The sequence below is a fragment of the Tamandua tetradactyla genome, chromosome 2 (assembly GCF_023851605.1).
Source record: "Tamandua tetradactyla isolate mTamTet1 chromosome 2, mTamTet1.pri, whole genome shotgun sequence".
NCBI lineage: Eukaryota > Metazoa > Chordata > Mammalia > Pilosa > Myrmecophagidae > Tamandua > Tamandua tetradactyla.
In genome coordinates, this window is record NC_135328.1 from 106,479,021 (window position 1) to 106,498,830 (window position 19,810).

At 38.4% G+C, this 19,810-nt stretch overlaps 1 protein-coding gene across 3 annotated transcripts in view; it reads left to right on the top strand.

Moving 5' to 3' along the window:
• Positions 1-19,810, top strand: part of PCSK5 (proprotein convertase subtilisin/kexin type 5) — a 441,103-nt gene that overhangs the window by 160,654 nt on the left and 260,639 nt on the right. For all 3 annotated transcript variants that reach the window (XM_077148451.1, XM_077148453.1, XM_077148452.1), the window contains exons 7-8: positions 1,064-1,236; positions 18,839-19,051. In XM_077148451.1, the coding sequence (XP_077004566.1) occupies positions 1,064-1,236; positions 18,839-19,051 (386 nt within the window). The remainder of the gene's footprint in view (positions 1-1,063; positions 1,237-18,838; positions 19,052-19,810) is intronic.

Below are 19,810 nucleotides of genomic sequence, written 5' to 3' on the forward strand. Positions count from 1 at the left end.
GACCCGTTGGTACTGATTATGTAAGAATAAAATAAAATGTTATTTCTTCAAAGTAAAAGGATGCTGCCAGATTTGTGGTTCCCCATTTATAGGGAACTGGTAAAACTTGGAATTGTACTGGATAGCAAAATTTTGCAAAGGAGTAAATTTGGGATGTAAAGATATAATTTTAAAAATAATACATTGTCTCACCTGGGTTCGGTTCCTGGAGCCTGCCCATGCCAAAAATAATAATAATAATAATGATACATCGTCTCAGTGATAGTGTTAGCTTAAGCTAAATTAGATGTTTTCTTACTGTTATTTTTCTCCATTCATAACAGGCATGTTATGCAAGTCTCCAAAATAAAAGGAAAAAAAGGAAAGCCTGGCATTTGATATATACTTTATTTCTGAGTATATCAGTTTCTAACTTTACAAAATAGGGTCAATAATAAATCCGTATCTGTCTGACAAGAATATACTTAAAAGAAGATTGATGACTAAACATTGCTAAAACCCTCTGAGAATTATTTCAAGTGTTACATGCACAAAGAATGTTCTCATTTATTATTTGACTTATAAATAACTTGGCAAAGAAGTAATACATTAAATTCACTTCAGTCTTACAGATTGGGAGATAATACTAAATATGGAGGAAATTAGATCAACCTAACTTGGCAGGTTTCCAAACTTGTAAGACTGGCTAAGGTCAGAATGTTTTATACCAGTTATGAACACAAGTTATCTAATGAAAAGAAATTTAGGAAAGATGGATTGCTTGAGGCACTTCTTTTTAGGTGCTTATTGAGCTATTGTAGAATTCAGAACCTTGAAAAAAATGAGTGCATAAAAAAGACTGAAAAAGTTTTGCTCTTCTACATGCAAAGCAACTTCCTTTCTCCCCAAGAAAGCTCCCGCCAAGTCTACATTTTTCTTTTAATGGTGCAAATATGCTCACCTAAATGTTGATTGAAGGTGATACTTTCCCCCCCAAATTTTGTAACTGAGTATGTCTTGGGTTGTTTGGGAGTCTTAGAGTTAAGTTTCTGTAATCAAGCTAGTTTCCCTTCTGTTTTTGAAGGAGTGCGAATGCTGGATGGGGATGTCACCGACATGGTCGAGGCAAAATCAGTCAGCTTCAATCCCCAGCACGTGCACATTTACAGTGCCAGCTGGGGTCCAGACGACGACGGCAAGACTGTGGACGGACCAGCGCCACTCACCCGACAAGCCTTTGAAAACGGCGTTAGAATGGTAGGTTTGAAAAGCACCGAGGCTCGGACTGTGTCTAGAGTTGACAATCCTCACATGAAACCATCCCTGGTATTGGGGGTTTCCTTTCCTCCAGTCTGAGAAGAATTGGCCTTGTGAGTTGTTTCTGTTCTGCAGATGAACTCAGAGCTGCTACTCAGTGCCAAATCCTGTGGAGCCAGAGCCATATACCTCATTTTCCAACCCCCAGCCCCCTGGACTCCTCCGCCTTCTCCTCCCCAAACCTGACTGCCCTCAGTGCCTCAGTGCGGATGTGAGAAAAACAGGGCATTTGCCCTCCCCCTAGTTGGCTGCTCCTAACCTTCCCTGGGTTTGGTGCCATGGCAGGGGGGCCTCCCGAAAGCTCTGGATCCTGCAGGTGTTATTTCTGTATTTCTGTTATTTCTGTAGGAAGCTCCCCAGCCATGGACTGGGGTTTCTCTTACTAGCTCCCTCCTTGTATTTTGCTTCCGTTTACAAGTTGGAGTTGGGGTCCTCCAGGGGGCGGCAGCGCTCCGCAGGTTCCACGTTATTCTCAGGAGTTTTGTTGGCACGAGCCCCTCCCTCCAGCCAGGACTGGACCTCCCTCCCTTCTGGCCCTGCCAGGGACCACACTGTGAAGTGATAACTGCCCTGAGCGCCCCCGCGACTTTATTTATTAAACTTGATTTGGAGCCTCATTTGCCCACCCCATCCCCCAATTTTTTTTTGATGTTTAGATTTGTTTGAAGGAAATCTATGCATTAACATGATAATCTTCCGTTTGGAGAAGTAAATTCTTGGGACTGTGAGATTGAGGGAAGTGGAGTTATAGATACTCTCCAGTTGGTGTATAGATTGTCTACCACCACCCTTCTAGGCACGTCCCTTTCTTAGACCATTCTCTAGACTCCCCCCATCCCAGAACTATAGTGTTTTTATGCTGCTTCCCAATCCCCACACCAGACAGCTTGATTTTACTAAAAAATTCACTAACCCCTCTCCACTCCTTAAGTATTAATAAGCCTTTGGCGTAATTTAAAGCACACATGTAATCATGTTCATTTACAGCTTTTGTTGACCTGGTCCTCAACTCCCTTTCCTTCCTCATCTCCTTTCATTCCTGTGTAATAGAATCACTCCATGTTAGTTCACTCCATATTATCTGTCAACATGCATGCATTTCTCTGCCTCTTTTTCGTACATGCCATCCTCAAAACCTACCACTATAAGCAAATCCCATTTGACCTTCAAGCCACAGCTAAGATGTTACTGCTTTCCTGAAGCCAGAAGGATGTGACAACATTTATGGTATAGCTCTGAAGACTTTTTGTTGCCCAAAGTAGAATTAAATACAAGTGCTCCCTTCTCTGTGCTCCTTGTACTTTGTATTCATATATATATAGTTTTTATCATATTATGTTTTATATCACTTAGTTCTGGGTGTATTTTCCTCATAAAATTGTAAGTTCCTTGAGAGCAAAGCCTGTGTACTGCTCATCTTTATGCGCTTTGGAAAACCTACAGAGTGGCTCAAATGTTCTTTGAATTTGACTGAATCTGCTATGGATTATGCTAACCACTAGGTTATAATATATCAGGCCAGATTTGAAACAGTGAAGTGCAAGAACTTGATAAATGTAGCATTGCAGCTGAAGTACAAATATAATGACTGTCCCACACCTTTCTGGGACTGGTGTTAGCATTTTAATTAGAAGACTGAGCTAAGCAGTCTCCTGATTATTCTGAAATGGACTGGAGGGAAAAGTTTATGCTCTACTGTAACATTTCCCAACTAAATGATCGTTAAGATTTGGTTAAGACAACCAGTTTTCTAGCATTGTCACTTTGCAGCTACATCAGATCCCTTTTGAGCTACAGGATAATATTTCAAATCATGGCCTAGAATTTTCCTTTCACAATCCCTTACCACCTAATAAATGTACTTTAAGTAACCTGGTGATCATATTTCCAAAGCCCTGGACTGCAAACTACTATTCTCTGTATTCATGAATCAGTAGAATGATTATTCAAGTTAAATAAGCTGAATTTAGTTTATATTTAATTTTCAAATTGTATGTGCATGGTCCTTAATATATAAAGAGTAATCTAGAGTTTTTCATTAATATGAATGTACTTGTATTAGTAATACACATTGCTTCGTGAATGTACAAATGCACTACACAATACTGGTTTTATTAAAAGACTAACAGGCATGACATTGAGTCAGATGACATGAACATGTTTTTCCGATATATTTTTCCTGAGGAATCCTTTACTCAATGGATATCTAAACTGGAAGCTCAGTGTGTAAAACAAATGAACAATGAAGATACAAATAAGATTGTGTTGGATTATTAAGTGAATGAATGATTTTTAAAAATGAAGAAATGTATGATTGAAAAAACAGTCTCTTTAGCTTACCAACTGAAAATCTATGTGACAGTCCAAAGTCACTCTGGCCTTCTCAAGTATTGACTAGATCACCTGTAAAACGCAGGCATTGGAATTTATTAATCTTTTTATTAAATTTAGTGAATTTCTACTTTTTGTACACTGTAGATAAAGGAGTGAAGAAGAATCTAAGTTTTATATGTAATGCATCAAAGCAACAAGACAGAAAAAAACAAGTACAGAAACATTCAAGCCTGTTTCAACTAGAGATAAGTGTTATGAAATAAATAGAACCAGGGAAGACAGAACTGCTTTATTTGGGGAGGGAGGGGATTCCTCTTTGAAAAAGTGTCATTTGAGCAGACACAAATGATAAGTCAGTCACGTACGGAGTTGGAGAAGGAATGTTCTGTGCAGAAGGGACATCAAGAGCAAAGAGCCCTGAATGGCGAAAGAGCTCGATATATTCTCAGAACAGAGTGCTGATTTGGACATTGTGAGCGATGAACATAAAGGGGCAGTAGGAGATGGGTTGGGGAGGTAGGTAAGGGCCAGCTCAGCAAGGCTTTCTAAACCATGCTGAGTGTTCGCATTTTATTCTGAGAGCTCAGAAAGCCATTACAAGGTTTTAAGCAAGGTAGTAGCCTGATCTGATTTACATTGTTGAAAGATCATTGCTATGTAGAGTGGGCTGTATGTCGCCTGGGAGATGGAAGGCAAGAGTGGAAGGTTGAAATGGTCTAGGAGAGAATTGAACTAGGGTAGCAGCAGTGTCAAGGAAACTTCTACAAAAATGGGGTGGCAATAGAGAGATGCCCAAGACTTTTTGAATTCCTTAGGGAAGTCTTCATATCAAGAAAGGTTTCACAGAGGAAATAAATAAATTTGCTCCAGGAATCCAAGTATTGATTGCATCTGTTCCTTCTGCTTACTAATCAAAAAATGTAGCACATGTCGAGTTTCAAAATGTTCCCTATTTGTTTACTATAAGAAAGCATTTGGCTCAGTAGAATGTTATGTTATTTTCAAAGACTTTAACAAAATCGGAATTGATTCAATTTATAGCCCCTTTCGGAATTAATGCTAAGAATGCATTAGTGATACTGCGTTAAACAAACCATGTCACAACTGAAGACTTACTTGTTTTTTTCCACGGACTGCATTTTATTTGATGCTAAAAAACTGCAAAATTAAATTCAGGTTTTATAATTTGAGCTAAATAACATTAATAACAACACAATATTTCACACTTTCGCCTGTTATACTATAGTCACTCTTCTAAGCCTTAAAATAGATACTAATTTATAATCTTCACAGTAATCCCATATGATAGGTACTATTTTCCCCAGTTTTGCAGACAGTAAAAACTGAAATTCGACACAGCTAGTAAAAGGCAGAATGTGGACCTCAAAAAAAATCTAGAAATTACATGAAATCTATTTTATTTGGCGTATCTGATCCCCCACCTTCCTCTGTGGTCACATACTTCAGCTTTTCTCCTATTACTATGGTGAATTAATTGTTGGTTTGTACTTCAGGCCACCTTTTCCGTTTGTTTCGTGGACTCCATCCCCTCTCAGTCATCAGAAATGTGACTCAAATAATTTTCTTTTCCTTCATCGTAAAAATTTCCCTCACCACTATATTATTACCATAGACATTCATTTATGCTATTACATTTGTCCTTTTCCTTTATCTCTTGAGCCCACTCCTCTAAAGCTGCTTTTATCAAGGTCACCAGTGGCCTCCCTATGTGAAGCCCTTTGAACTCTCGTCTGGCCTGACCTAACAAGGAGGCCTGCACAGTTCTTTCCACCCATACCCAAACACACAAGCACTCCCAACTCTTCATAGCTTCTTCTTGGCAGTCATTTCCCATCCCCCCGCCCCCCACCAGTTCTATTTACTATATTTGCTTACCCTTTTGTCTCCTCTACAAAGGCATGGAGTTTGACTATTCAGTCCTCTGCTGTAACCTCAGAACCCCAAACGGTAGTGTCTAGCCTATAGTAGGTACTTAACAGGTGTTGAGTAAATGAAAGAATGAATGTGTGAATGGTTACATGAATGATTTTAATGCCAATTTGCTATATGTTCTAAGTTAATTTACTTAAAGACCACATGTGCATGGTCTTGATTTAGTATTTCGGAAATGAGTTATGGGCCTACATGATCACATGTGAAGGTAAATGTGCCCAGGCTCTCCAGTTTGGAAATGTGGGTTATAACCCTTTCTTACCTTGTTCAAGTAAATTAGCCTCTCCAAGGATCGGTTTGTTCCTCTATAAAATGGAACTAAACACTAGTAATTACTTTATAGGACAGCTGTGAGGATTGCATGATTAGTGCCTGTTAGCTACTTAGCAGCATTCCTGAAACATACTAAAAAGCTCAATAATTATTTTATGAATCTTATTCATTATCATCACTGAAAATTGTCAAGGGTGATAGAAGTGGAATGCTGATTACTCATGTAAAAATTATAAAAATCTTGATTGTAGAAAATCTCTGGGTGTGATTGATTCCATATTGCCAAGTAATCCTCGCAGAAAGTAAGTATATAATCTTTGGATTACTGTTAAGAATGGCTGAGATTAAGAGAGAGAAAATATCCAAGAAGAGTCTTTTCTAAAAAGAGTTTTCCATAAACATAATTTCATAAAGCACTTTAAAAAAGAAAGGAGTGGGAAAGAACTTTGCTGTCAAATATATTTAAGGAAGACCACTTACTATATGCTTCCTTTAGAGATTTAAAGACTCCTGCAGTAAATAGATATGTTTAACTTTAATTCAATCAAAGTTCTCAATTTTAACCACATAGAGGTTTTTATTCTCCTAACTTTTGTGAATTGCTCTTAAATTTGATCTCATTCTTTAGAACTGCTTTATGAAACATTCAGCTAAATATTCAATCAGAATATCAGAACTGGGAATAATTTCAGTGGTTACGTCAATTTATATGAACATTTATGTATTTACTTACTTTTTTTTTTTGATTGCACCACTCTTCACCCAACTTCCCATTCCTAAATCCCTGATTTCTTTCTTTCCTCATCCTAACTGTCCAAAATCTCTCAGATAGTCTTTGGAAACAGCATACTTCTAAAATTTCCATCATCTGAGCTTGAGCTTCAACTGTCAATTCAGCATGAACACTGCAGCCTAAGAAACGTTTTGTTCATATGTAAATCCTGTCATTTTTCTTCACTTTAAAACTCACCACTCATCCTAAACTTCTTAGGACAAGGCATAGAATGCCCCTCAATTTCAACAGGGATCTCAGAATTGAAATCTTACATGTCATCTTAGGAGCAGCCATGTCAGGGACTTAGAAGTTGTCTGAGGTGGAACTCCCTTATCTATCCAATCATTTTTAAATAAGAAAACAAATACATAAAACATGTGAGTCAACTGACAATGTATCAGATATAGGCAACCCAGGGGTTGGTGTCAAAATAAGAAGCTACAAGCCTAAAGCTTTCATTGATGCATCTTCATTCACTCATTTATTCTTGATTGAATTCAGAAGACATTTTCTGGGAGATTATTATCTTCCAGTCACTGTGCTAGGTGAGAAGGAAGGCTGAACAACACCCAGCACTTGTCTTTGGTGACCTCACCATATAATGACGAATAAATGTTCTAAATAATGTGCGGAGTCCCCTCGATGTACTTAATCTGCTAAGCAATAAGAAAGAATAAATAAGACAAAATAACAGAACTTACTGTAGTGCAGTGCTTCTGCCTTGTCATCATCTTTTTTTGCCTCATCTGGATTGTTAAACATTAATAAAACTTGGTGAAATTGATATTCGGCAGCAGGCATCTAATGCATTGACAGCATTTCACAATTCTTAACAAGTGTGTTTAATAATATCCTTTAGAAAAAGAGAAAAAAAACACTTGAAATCGAATCTTCTCCTTTTTACCTTTTCTGTGAGCTGAAACACCTACATTTGGTTGCCAGTCCTTCCCTTTTTCTTTTATTCAAGAAATATTTCTTGAGTAATACACTGTGTGCCAGATACCGGCTTGGTATTTATTCCAGTCTTTTATTTTCTGTTGAAGTCCAGTAGCTCCTTGTAGATATTGTGGGAACACAGCTTAAAGTGCGCTTTACCAATTTATATATACTCATATTTCAAGTCCAGGTCATTTTTCTTTGAGTTGTTATGCTTTGGAATTACTTACTAAGGCATTTCAATGAATTCTTAACAAAATAGCCAATGTCAAGAATAGGGAAAAAGAGTCCATGGAATCAGAAACATTGGCCCTTTATCTCCCTGTTGGAACTGTGGCCTGCATTCCAACTTCACGTATTCTCCTATGCAGGGAGCCAGATGAAAACAAGGACATCTGGTGGACCTCTCTCTGCAGATGTCTGGTTCCTGAGGCCCTTAGGAAGACCCCGATTCATATTTTCCCTCCCCATCGTCGAAGGATTTTTTGGTTCACCAAATTTTACAACAGATTGGATATCTGGAGTATTTGCTGAAAGCAGAAGCTTACCGTACAGTCACATATGGGCTCTAACATACACACACATATACATGCACATATTTTTCCACCCTTAAGTTAAAGGCATATGTTCACCAGGAAGAAGAGAAGAGGTATCATGAACTTGTATAATAAAAGAAATACTAATAATCATAATAAAATTAACCAATCCTACCCAGGAGGAATGATTTTATCTGATATGTACCCAGGCGTAGCACAATTGCATCTTAACACTTTGCATCTTAACAAATGGCAGTTGGCTGCGAAATTTGTTGGCCAGTATTGTAAAACTTTGGAATGATTTATGGGTAGGCAAAAATAGACAGGGATGCTTATTTAAAATTAGTTCCACTTTATGAAAATTGACTTTAACAGAGGTGTGTTTTATAAGTACTCCTCAAGATTTATCTCCTGGTGGAACTGTGTGTTTTTAAGAGTTTTGAAAAAGCTAAGAAATAACTTTTCCAAATGGACCTAATATAGTACCATCCATTTTGGAAACAAACAAATATGTATCTTTCCTTAAATACACATGTCATTTTAAACTTTGTATCGCAAAGTTATCTGATACCCAGTTATCAAATGTAGATTAATGTATTAATGCCAATTGTGATACATTTTTATGGGGAGTCATGCACATCTATTCTAGCCTTGTGTAGGGGTAGATCTGAAATAATCCCTTGTCACTCAGATTTAGTTTATAGATTTATTACTTAACATTTGCAAATTCCATTCCAAATTCCTCTGTTAGGCTAGCCTACTCAGGGATTAACTGGGTAACAATAGCAGATTTGTTTTGTTTTTGTTTTGTTTATGGTGATTCTTGGGCTGCCTGGGGAGTAAGTGAGCTCTGTATCATAAGAGTTGTTCTAATATAGTTTGGATGGCCCTTTTATAAAGGAAAAGTACAAAATCATGTGGAGATTGGATCTGATCAAGTTGACGTCATACCAGCCCTGAGTTTGCAATTATATACATAGATTTGGGAAAGCTGGTGGGAGGAGAGACAAATCAATCTCCAACAAAATTGGCAGTAATCAGGAAAGAAAGGTCACTGTAATAAACAAGGATAAATTGAAAGGGGTTAATGATTTGAAAGTATATATGGCTTTTGTAGCAGTTGTTTTTTCACTTGATCTGAGCCTGCATTCCTCATCTATAAGATGAAAATCATAAGACCTAACATCCAGGGTTCTAAACATTGTTTTGGCCATTACCTCTGATAGCCAGTCACGTAAGGCATTGGGGGTGAGCCTCAGAGGAACTCACCCACTTTATAGATTGAGAAACCAAGTCTAGACTAGATTAGGTGGGCTGGCCAATAAGAGGCATGGCTGCCATTTGTACTCGAGTCTGAGCTTCTTCTGAAGCCTGTGCTCTTGGCCACCATGCACTGTGCGACCTCAGCTCTTGTTGGGTGCATCAGCTGGCCCTGTTTGTGTATTGTCTACTCTCAGCCAATGGGAGCTGTCGTGAAAGCAGATACTACCTCAGGGATCTCTCTCTTTGAATTCTGGAGCACGTGTCATCTGGACAAGTGGTCGTGTGCATTACAGGCTTCACTGCACTGTTGGTTTTCTTTCTATTCATCCTTGGAAGCAGCATGGGATGGTATAGAGAGTACAAGCCTCAGACCCCAGGTTGGTTACTCTCTAGCTGTTTGGTCTAGGGCAAGTACTAAGCTCTCTGAGCCCCCATTTCCTTGGGAAAAGGCTATGATGATGCTTACTTTAATGGAGTCATTATAAAGACTGACAGAGATCTCACATCCTCAGCCTGACACCTGATCTCCTCCTCAAAGGGAGGGCTTCTTTTAAGATAGCTTTAAGACTCTCAGAGTATCTACCACAGAATCTTATAACTAATATGTGCCTAATACCCATTATAGTGTTTAACTCATTACACTTCATCGTTTTCCAAAATTGTAATTCAAGTTCAGGATCGTGTTTTAGCAAGCAAATGTAGAGGGCTGATTTCTTTATTTCAGAAATGTTGTGAGTCACTCCATGTAAGTGGGGGTTCTTGCTTCACATGGTAGAGCCCTGTGACAACAGTCAAGTCCCCACAGTAGGCTGTGGAGAGGGCAGCTTGAGTTGAACTGGCAGCTGGAACCAGTCAACCCTGAGACATTTTGTCACTCAGAGCTAACTTCAGTGAAGAATATAAACTTTTCATTATTGCTGGAGTATCCCTCTATCCTCCTTTTCCAAATCCTTTCCAAACACTTATGGCAAATTCCTTTCGTATTCCTGTCAATAATTAATGTTTTTATCCTTTATGAGAGGAAGTTTTCAAACTTTTTTCCTATCAATGTGCATTTAAAGGTGATGGCATACTTCTAAGAACTTTCGAAATAAGTAATGATTGTGCCAGTATTGGAAATATCCTTCTCAGTTTCGTAAACCTGGCTTTCCTGAGAGTCTCAGCATGGTCTTGCTTTTGCTCCGAGATGATCGATGATACAGAAACTTTTGGCAGGTGTGAGAAGAGCTTTTCATCCTCCAACAAGTGGGGATTCTGGGATGGTGGACATACCCAGAACAGCTGTTAGGTTATCTTTTGTGATTACTTGAGAGCTTGTCAGGTGCAGATGCACTTCCAGGCTGCAGAGAGCTGTTTGTCAGGAGGAAGTAAGAAACCTAGACTGCTGACTCCTCCCAACACACCGTGGGAAAACAGCTCGTATAGGGCTCAAATGGTGAAGCACAGTGGGAGCAACCAGAGTTCTGAGGGGAAAAAAAAACAAACACAACTCAACACGGGAATAAGATAATGATTTGACCATCAGTAGAACTCCAAAAGCAGGCATTTATTTTGGGATTGTTAATTTGGCAAATGAGATAAGGGAAGAGCAGCATTGTCGGGTTTTGTTTTGTTTTTTTTGCCTTATCCATCTCTTAGAAACACTCATCGTCTGTACTGGTCAATGGGGGGCCAGCAGTAGTCACGCTTTTGGGAAACTGAATGCTTTCTGGTCCCAGCCCAGCTACTAACAAGCTCTGCAAGCTTCATTTCCTTAATTTCCTTATGTAAAAATTTGGAATGAGATTGAATGAACCTCTTGAGGGCCTGTCCATCTTTACATAATACCCCATATCACATTATCCAGACTCAAATTTTTATTATATGAAGTTCCTAAATGTACAGTGGTATATCTAAAGGTTAATAGAAATAAAGTTCTTCACTTGAAAGCAGCAGACACACCTGGTTTTTGTTTGCCATTAGGTATTCTATTTGCCTTGCAGGTTAACTGATTTTCTTATTCAGTTATACTTTCAACAAAAAACAAAGTCAAAGAAATCCACAATTGTAATATTGCTATCAGCAGTATTACAATTATGTGTTGAAGTGTAAAAAACTGTGTTATGTGTGCCAGCCCCCAGTATCCATCCTTCTGAACAAAGGGCAGCTTTAATAACAGAATCGATTCTTCTAAGCCTTTAGTGATTTGCTCCTCTACCAAATTTATATTCAGGCAGATATAATAGCTAAGCATGTCAATTTTTGTGGGGTTGTTTTTGTTTTTTGGATTTTTGTTTTTTGCTTTCGTTTTTTTTCTAGTCACACAATAAACATAAAATTAGCTGTTTATCAGATCTAAGTTTTGAGTGAATGGAGGAGGAATTCTGTATGTGAAGCTTTGATTAATTATTCCTTGGAGTCATCTTTAGCCACATTATTCTTCAAATGTCCCTTTGGAAAATTGAGCTTAAGTCAGCTTTAGAATCCCCGAATTCAGTGCAACGTGCTCCCTACTCATGGATTAGAACATGAGGAATATTATTAAATGATACTAAATGTACATTATAAACGGCATTTGTAATTTTGATATTTCACCAGGAAAGCATACACACTACAGCCGCCAGAATAAATCAAGCTCTCTATTTCTCTATAAGTGAAGTTGGCTGCATTTGATTATCTCAGGAAGCATATAAAACAGGTTTTCATTTGTGCATGGTAAATTATTATGATTGCAAATAACTGCACCTAATATTTCTAGTTTGTTATGAAAAAGTCAATAGAACATAAAAGTTACTTAATATACGTGGCTTATTGACTATTGTGTATGTAAAATTCAGACTACAGAGCACCTGCCATGGGGTTAAAAGGTTGGGTTAGGCTGAGTTGGAAACAAAAAGAAGGGAGTCATGTCCCATGGCAGAAAGACAGAAATAGGGAGAAAGTGGTTATTATCCACAAGAGCCTTCTTTGTTCCACTTTTGGTACATTTTTTTTTTTCCTGGAGAACTAGAAAAACTGCATTTGTATTTTAACATCTCTCTCCCCTCAACCATCCTGTGACAGGCTAAGAGCATTGAAAGGAAAATGGTGAGGATCCATAGAGTGCTTTTTGTAAGTCAGTCTGTGCTCATTTAGGCAGTCCCTCTATTGTCACAGCCTGACTTAGGTCTGGCAGCTGACATGCTAAAGCAGATACACAAAGACTGAGAATAGCAGTCAAGGAGGCACTGAGGCTGAAGGACACACTAAATATCAGTAGGTGCTGGCGGAGGGCACTCACTACCTATCTGCTGAACTCGTCTCTTGGAAGCTGTTGCTTTCCATTGGTAAGCCTTTTCAATTATGGAATTTTTGCTTGGTCAAAGGTAGAATTTCTTAAACGTTGGCTGCACACAAATCACCATATAAACCATAATTAATTTCAGTTTGGTTTAAAAATACATAAAATAGTTCTTCAATTTACCTTCCTTATTCTGAAAGCAGAATTAAATATTCCAAGAGCAGAAGTGAAATCAAGCGAATCCTTGTATACTCATTACATCGGACATTCTGACTTGGAAAGTAAATCATAACTTAAGAGCATGCTGATTTTTCCACATGAGGTTTCTGTGGCCTGACAGATTTAGCCCCTTGCATAGGATTGTTGATGCCAAAGGAGGACTTGAGCTCTGGTTTCCTAATCCTTAGAGGCCAAGTGCTCCTTTTTTCATTCCTATAAAAACATCTATCTGTTTCATTCTATTGCTTTTGGGTGTGTGTGGGAAGGATGTGTCCCCTTTGATTTCCTGGGTCCAATTCAATTTTATAAAATTAACGTCCAGCCTCATCTTACCCAAATGAACTCATTGAAGAAACACTTCCTGAGCCACCTTTCTTTCTTACAAACTCATTTCCAAAGCCGTCTTATTGTGATTGTTTCATAACTGCAGTCTGCATACATCCTGAAGAAGTCTTTCTTCCTCTGATTATATCAGTTCAGTCTCCCTGCTGGTGGGATTGTTGTGACCAGCTGCTCCCGATTTGCCTTCAATTGTGGGTTATATTTCTTCCTTTCTTTCTTCCTTCCTTCCTTTCTTCCTTCCTTTCTTCCTTTCTTTTTCCTTCCTTCCTTCCTCCCTTCCTCCCTTCCTCCCTTCCTTCCTTCCTTCCTTTTGATAACTTTTCAGTCACCTTTAAGAGACTTGCATTTTCATGTGATTAATTTGTCCTGTTGATGATAATGAAACAAAAAGTAATTAAAGACTGCTTAAAGATGCAATATAGTTTAGAATTCTGAAACAAACATCATGAGCACTACAAATCCCTTGTTGTTTTTGTTTGGCTTGTTTTTTACATTGTTTCTAGACAGAGCTATTTCTTTCTTTGAACCCTGCTCTTTTAAAGAATAAGATTTATCGGAATTAGTAGACAGATACTAGAAATAGTAGACAAAAGTTCCTCAAGCTTTAACAAGATGAACGGTTTTCATAACTTGGCTACCTAAAAGTTGCAGATATCCTTGTCTGTCTCTTCCTTTCCATGCCTGATGCCCCCTTGCTTGAACCGTAAGTGGAGCTTACAGAGAGCAATTAGAGGTGGGAGAAGAGCACAGAGGGGCGATGGTAAACTGGGCATTCTGGCTCTGCTTGGAAGACATCACTGATAGTTGAAAGTTTCTCATCCTAAAGTTGTTTATTGTCTCTTCATGTTGCCACATACAGATACATAGATTCTATTCAGACTTAGATTTTCTACCTCTTATCTCTACTTTGTACTAGTTAAATGATACTGGACACATTACTTAATGTTAGAAGAAGCAGTTTCTTAATCTGTATTAATATATTAATATATTACTTGCTGATGTTGCTCTAAATTAACTAATATATATGCAAGTACATAACATGGTGTCCCTACTAGATGTCCAGTAGATGTTATCTTTTTTCCTCTTTTTGTAATGCAAGAAGCTTGTGGGCACTTACTCTTGCCCCTTTAATAATACTCTCTAAGCAACAGAGAAGAAAGTAATATTAAAATACCAAGTAAAACCTAAATGTGTTGGCTTAAAATTTATCACACCATTTTAAGGAAAGAAACTAAGCTCTATCAGACGCTACAGCTCTCAAATCCTGACTTGGGGTCTGCAGTTTAATTGGTAATCCAGTGTAAAGGAACCTTTTCTGACCTCCTGAACCACAAGAAAATCCAGTTCCATTCTGTTCTTTAATAATGATGCTTATGGATACTACAAATTTATTTTGTAGGGCACATGTGAGAAGAAGCACATGAACAATCTATACACACAGTGAAAGAGAATATTCAGAGTGTGGTCCAGTGGGACCTGTGTGCATTTCAGAATATATTTTACCTAAGTTTATTAACTTTTAGCTTAGTATTCAGTTAAGTTGAAATTTTCTTTCTTTCTCATCTGAAGCCATATTTAAGTAAGCAATTGCAATCACAATAATTTCACCAAACTAGAAAATGTCGTTTCTTACACTTTAGGAAACTGTGCATCTCAAGCTTTTTTCCTCTTGGCAATTATCTGTCCCCATTCCCTCTCCCTACACTCCACATTAAAGTTACTCTGAAATTTGGAGAAACGTCCAAATTACTCTGAATTTTGGAGAAATGTCCAGATTTTTTTTTTAGCACATATGTTTTAGTTCTGAATATTGCACACTAATGAAAATCCCTTGTGCATCTGTAGTAAATAAATCTTTGAATTGCTAATTGTTTTAGATTAACCCCATAGATCTATAGCAGCTGTCTTTGGCATTTTCAGCCCATAATTAAATCTGTTTGTTTCTGGAACTTTAATCATAAAACATACCTGAGTGCGTAAAGTTCTGCCTGCCATGTAGATAGGGTGAGAGTGGCACCTGTGTGTTCTGTAGGCCCAATGGGGGCAGATCATCCCTTCTCTCAGCCTCTCACCTTAAGGACTATGCCACATGGCTCCCATTTGCCCCTCCAGGTCAGCGCTTCCCTTTTCTTCATGAGCTCTGTGCTCAGGGAACACTGAACCGTGTGGCCTTTGTTTCTGGGCTCCCAGGTCCTCAACTTTCCTGGTGGTTTCTGGCCAATGGTGGTACACTGGCTGGAGATGGGAGAGAGCGAGGAAGAGTCTGGGGTCTTAGTGTGATTCCTCTGCTCTCCTGCCCATTTCTTGGTTCTTACAGCCTTTCTGTCTTCTGTCTTCCTGGGTCCCAGCAACATGAGGGGTTAAGGTGTGGTACTAACCCCACACAGTATTCCTAATGGTTTCCTTCACCCTGACCAGCTGTAAAATAGTTCCCTCTTTCCATTCTCCTTAAATTATGTTTAATGCAAGGATATTGTCTCTCTGGGAGGGGACATTTCCAGAAAAGTAGCCCACTGCTCTCTCAACCCAGTGGATCCCCAAAGGCATTGTCATTTATAGATGCTGCCGGAATAGATGGACTTGCTGTCATATTTCTGAGGGAGGCTTCTCAGGTTGGGTTTTCCAAGGAGAATTTTAGGTCAGAACATACATCCTACCCTTTGATCTAATAATGAAGGATGTTCAGGACCAGGCAATGTATCCTTTATCAGTTCCAGTTCTACTGCCATGTCTGGGGAGAACTTGGTGGCTGGTCTGCACTTAGAAACTAATGTCACACTTCAGTAAGACACAGGAACTCTTTTTTTTAATAAAAAGACTGTCATGAAGACTAAAGCTCAGGTTTTGGCGTCAATAAAATTTCAAGGTCTGACTCTGCGTTAGTGAACATTTCTGAGCCCCAGTTTGTTCATCTGTAAAATGATAATATGCATTGGGAATCGAACCCAGTCTCCAGCATGGCAGGTGAGAATTCTGCCACTGAGCCACCGCCACACCACCCCACGTAGTCTTTTGATAGCATCTATTTCTTTCTTTTAATGCAATTTTACTGAAATATGTTCACACACCAAATAATCCATCCAAAGTATACAATCAGTGGCTGGCAGTATCATCGTATATCTGTGCATTCATCACCACAATCAATTTTAGGACATTTTCTTTATGCCAAGACAAAAATAAAAATAAAAAAGAACACCCCAAACATCCCATTACACTTACCCCCAATTACTTATTTAATATTTTGTCTTTGGTTTATTACTCATCTGCCCATATACTGGATAAAGGGAGAGCCAATCACAAGATTTTCACAACCACGTGGTGAAAAACTATGCATTTTAGCTTGTTTATTTATAGGCACGCACACACATTTTTTCCTAAACCGAGACCATAATATGTATCCTATATTTTGAGCTACATCATGAGCACAGAAGTACTTTTTGAATGTTTTCTTACTATTAAATATTTTTTAATAATTTGTTTTAAAATGTCTTGTAATTGAATTGAATTTTTATAATATATAATGTATAATTTTACATCACCACATAAAGGTCATTGTACCATATGTGCTTTTTTTTTGGTTTGGGCTTCTTAATCCATCATCTGTTAAGGTATAGTTTAAGCCAGGTGGGTTTTTGCACTCTCCTGTGTTCTGCTGTCAAGTCAGTCTCCAGTGTGGCCATGCTTTTGGCTGTAGCACGGCCCTCGGTGTCTGATGTTGGTAGTCATTAGGAGTTTCTTCTCCCTGCTTTTCTGGCTGTGACATTCTACCTCTGAGGTCTAGATGTAAGACAGCCACCACAGTTTCTGGATCTGGCCACCCCCACCAGAATGAGGAGTAATTCCTCTGAGCGAGTGACAGAGCATTGACCAAGATCCTTAGCTTATTGTGGTTGGTTGATCGTTGCATCCTTCCCTATGATGGGAGATTGAGGGATGCTAAACCAGATAATAGCTGACTAGTAGTAATAATGATCCAGAAGTTACTCACCTCTCTCCTCATGAATGTTCCCCTTCCTCTGTAAAATCAGATTGCTTTTTTTTTTTTTTTTCACTTGGAAGACAAAATCAGGATATTCAGGAAAGTCAAATCAGGTAATAAATATTCTGTTCCTTGAGGATTTGAGGTCAGGGAGAATACAGCATAGACAATCAGATTCTTTGTAGTCTCTCTCTCCTTGGCTCTTTTTCCAGAAGTTCCAAAGCAATATCCCGAATACTTTTCCCTCCACCTGATTCTGTAGAAATTAAGGCCTAGAAGGAAGAAGGCTCAGGCATCACTAGCTGTGTGACTTTGGTTCTCATTTCCTATTTACAAAATGGTGCATTTGGCCTAGATGCCCTCCAGTGTGCCTTATGGATCTAAGATTGTAGAATTTCTCAAAAATCTAGCTATAGGTATTCCCTGCAATACTCTCCACTTTGGCTTATTTCTCTATTTTCTCAAATTGTAGTTCTAAAATTGTAGAATTTCTCAAGGATCCAGCTATAACTATTCTTAGCAATACTCTCCACTTTGGCTTATTTCTCTGTTTTCTCCTGAAGATCTCCTGAAAATTTTATAGGACCAAATACTCACTTTGCTTCAAAACATCTGTGCTTTACTTTGTTTCTGCTCCTTAATTATTTTATGTAATAAAGTGATTTAGGAATGTTTAATTATAAATAATTATCCTTTCTTTAGCTACCAGGTTTTGACACAAAGGATATGACTGTAGCCCCTTGCATTGTAAGAAAAAGTTAACGGATATGGCTAAAGAAGGTGTTCATGTTTGGACAAAGCACTTTGTCCTATACTTTTGGACACATATGCTTGGAAAATACTTTACACTGTATGTATCCCCCCTTAGATTTTTGCAATGAGTATTCACTTATTAAAGGCTCTTAGGAGTTCTACAATAACAGAGCTTCTTTAATTTTGCTTAACTTAGGGTTTCCCAAACATATTTGATCTTGAAATCCCATTGTTTCTAGGAGCATCCATTAACATCCCTCAGTAATTAGTTTCCCCGCTGTACATAGGAGAAGCACATGATTGGTATATGTTTTTGCCCCTTACTGATAGCATGTTGTCAGATTAGATATTTAATATCTCAACACCTCATGTTCCTCATAAGTAAAATATGTGGTGTATAATATCACCAACGCCACGGTAGATACCGAGATATAAAGCAATATTGTATGACCAATTCAGTAGTCTTAGTTTCTGGGTTCAAAGTTGGCCCCACTGCTTACTAGCTAAAGCCTTAATAAAGTTACTTAATGTCTGTACCTCAATTTCTCATCTGTACAATGGAGCTAAAAATTGTTCTAGTCTCAGGGTTGTTGGAAAAATTCAATCAGATTCATGTAAATCATTTAGAATGTGCTTGGCACATGATTGGCAGGTACCCAGTAAATGTTAGGCATTAATATCATCCTCATTGGTGCTTCTGGTACTCCTACAATGAAGTCATGTGAAAGGGATTATTTTAATTCCTAAAAGCAGCAACCTGAAACCCCAACAGCAGCTTAAATTCAAGATCTTAGTAAAGTAGCTTTAGATCCCACCTACAAATACTGGCTTTTGCCCTGCTAATTTGTATCTTCTCTTCCTCCGGGGTCTGTTGCATCTAGTGTTTTCACATCATCATTTAACTTTCTGTTTGTGAATAGGGGCGGAGAGGCCTCGGCTCTGTTTTTGTCTGGGCATCAGGGAATGGCGGGAGGAGCAAAGACCACTGCTCCTGTGATGGCTACACCAACAGCATCTACACCATCTCCATCAGCAGCACTGCAGAAAGTGGGAAGAAACCCTGGTACCTGGAAGAGTGTTCATCCACGCTGGCCACAACCTACAGCAGTGGAGAATCCTACGATAAGAAAATAGTACGTGACATTTGCATGTCTGCATTGGGTTATGTATTTATCTTTGATTTGGAAATACAAACGGAGAATGGTAAAAATGTGTACACAAGTCATGTGGGATAGAAAGGGGTTGATGATTTTCAGCACAACTCATTGTAAATGTTCAACCCATTTCATTGTTTAAATCAATTCATTGAAACGTTTGGCCAGGTTGTTACATTCCAGCATAATGTGTAGACTTAGGCATGATCAAGTTTTATTTTTAATGAAGACAAAGTGATGGGTCCAAGTTTACATTGTGAGCAGAGAAGAGACTAGAACCTAGACCAGTGCTCCTTAAACTCTGTCTGTATGCTGCTTTTTAACCTTAGCCTCAGTTTCCAAATGCTGCTAATCCAGTGTAACAAATAAAAGCATGGCAGGGAAACTCAGAATTACTCCATTTTGACTATATTTGACATGAATTAAACATATACAAAAGGTACTTTTCTAATACAGCAGTACAAAGTTTGTCAGAAGAAGAATCATGGACATCCCATTTGAACCCTTACTTAACATACCTTGCTGTAACCAAACAGCAAAATGATTAAGCACTCAGGTTGCAGAACCCTCCTGCATGTGTTCTGTATTAGCTTACTAGGGCTGCTATAACAAATTACCATAAACTAGATAGCTTTAAAACAACAGAGATTAACTCTCACCATACAGGAAACTGGTAATCCAAATAACAAGGTGCTGACAGGGTCTTGCTCTCTCTCTGAAGGCTGTAGTGGAGAACCC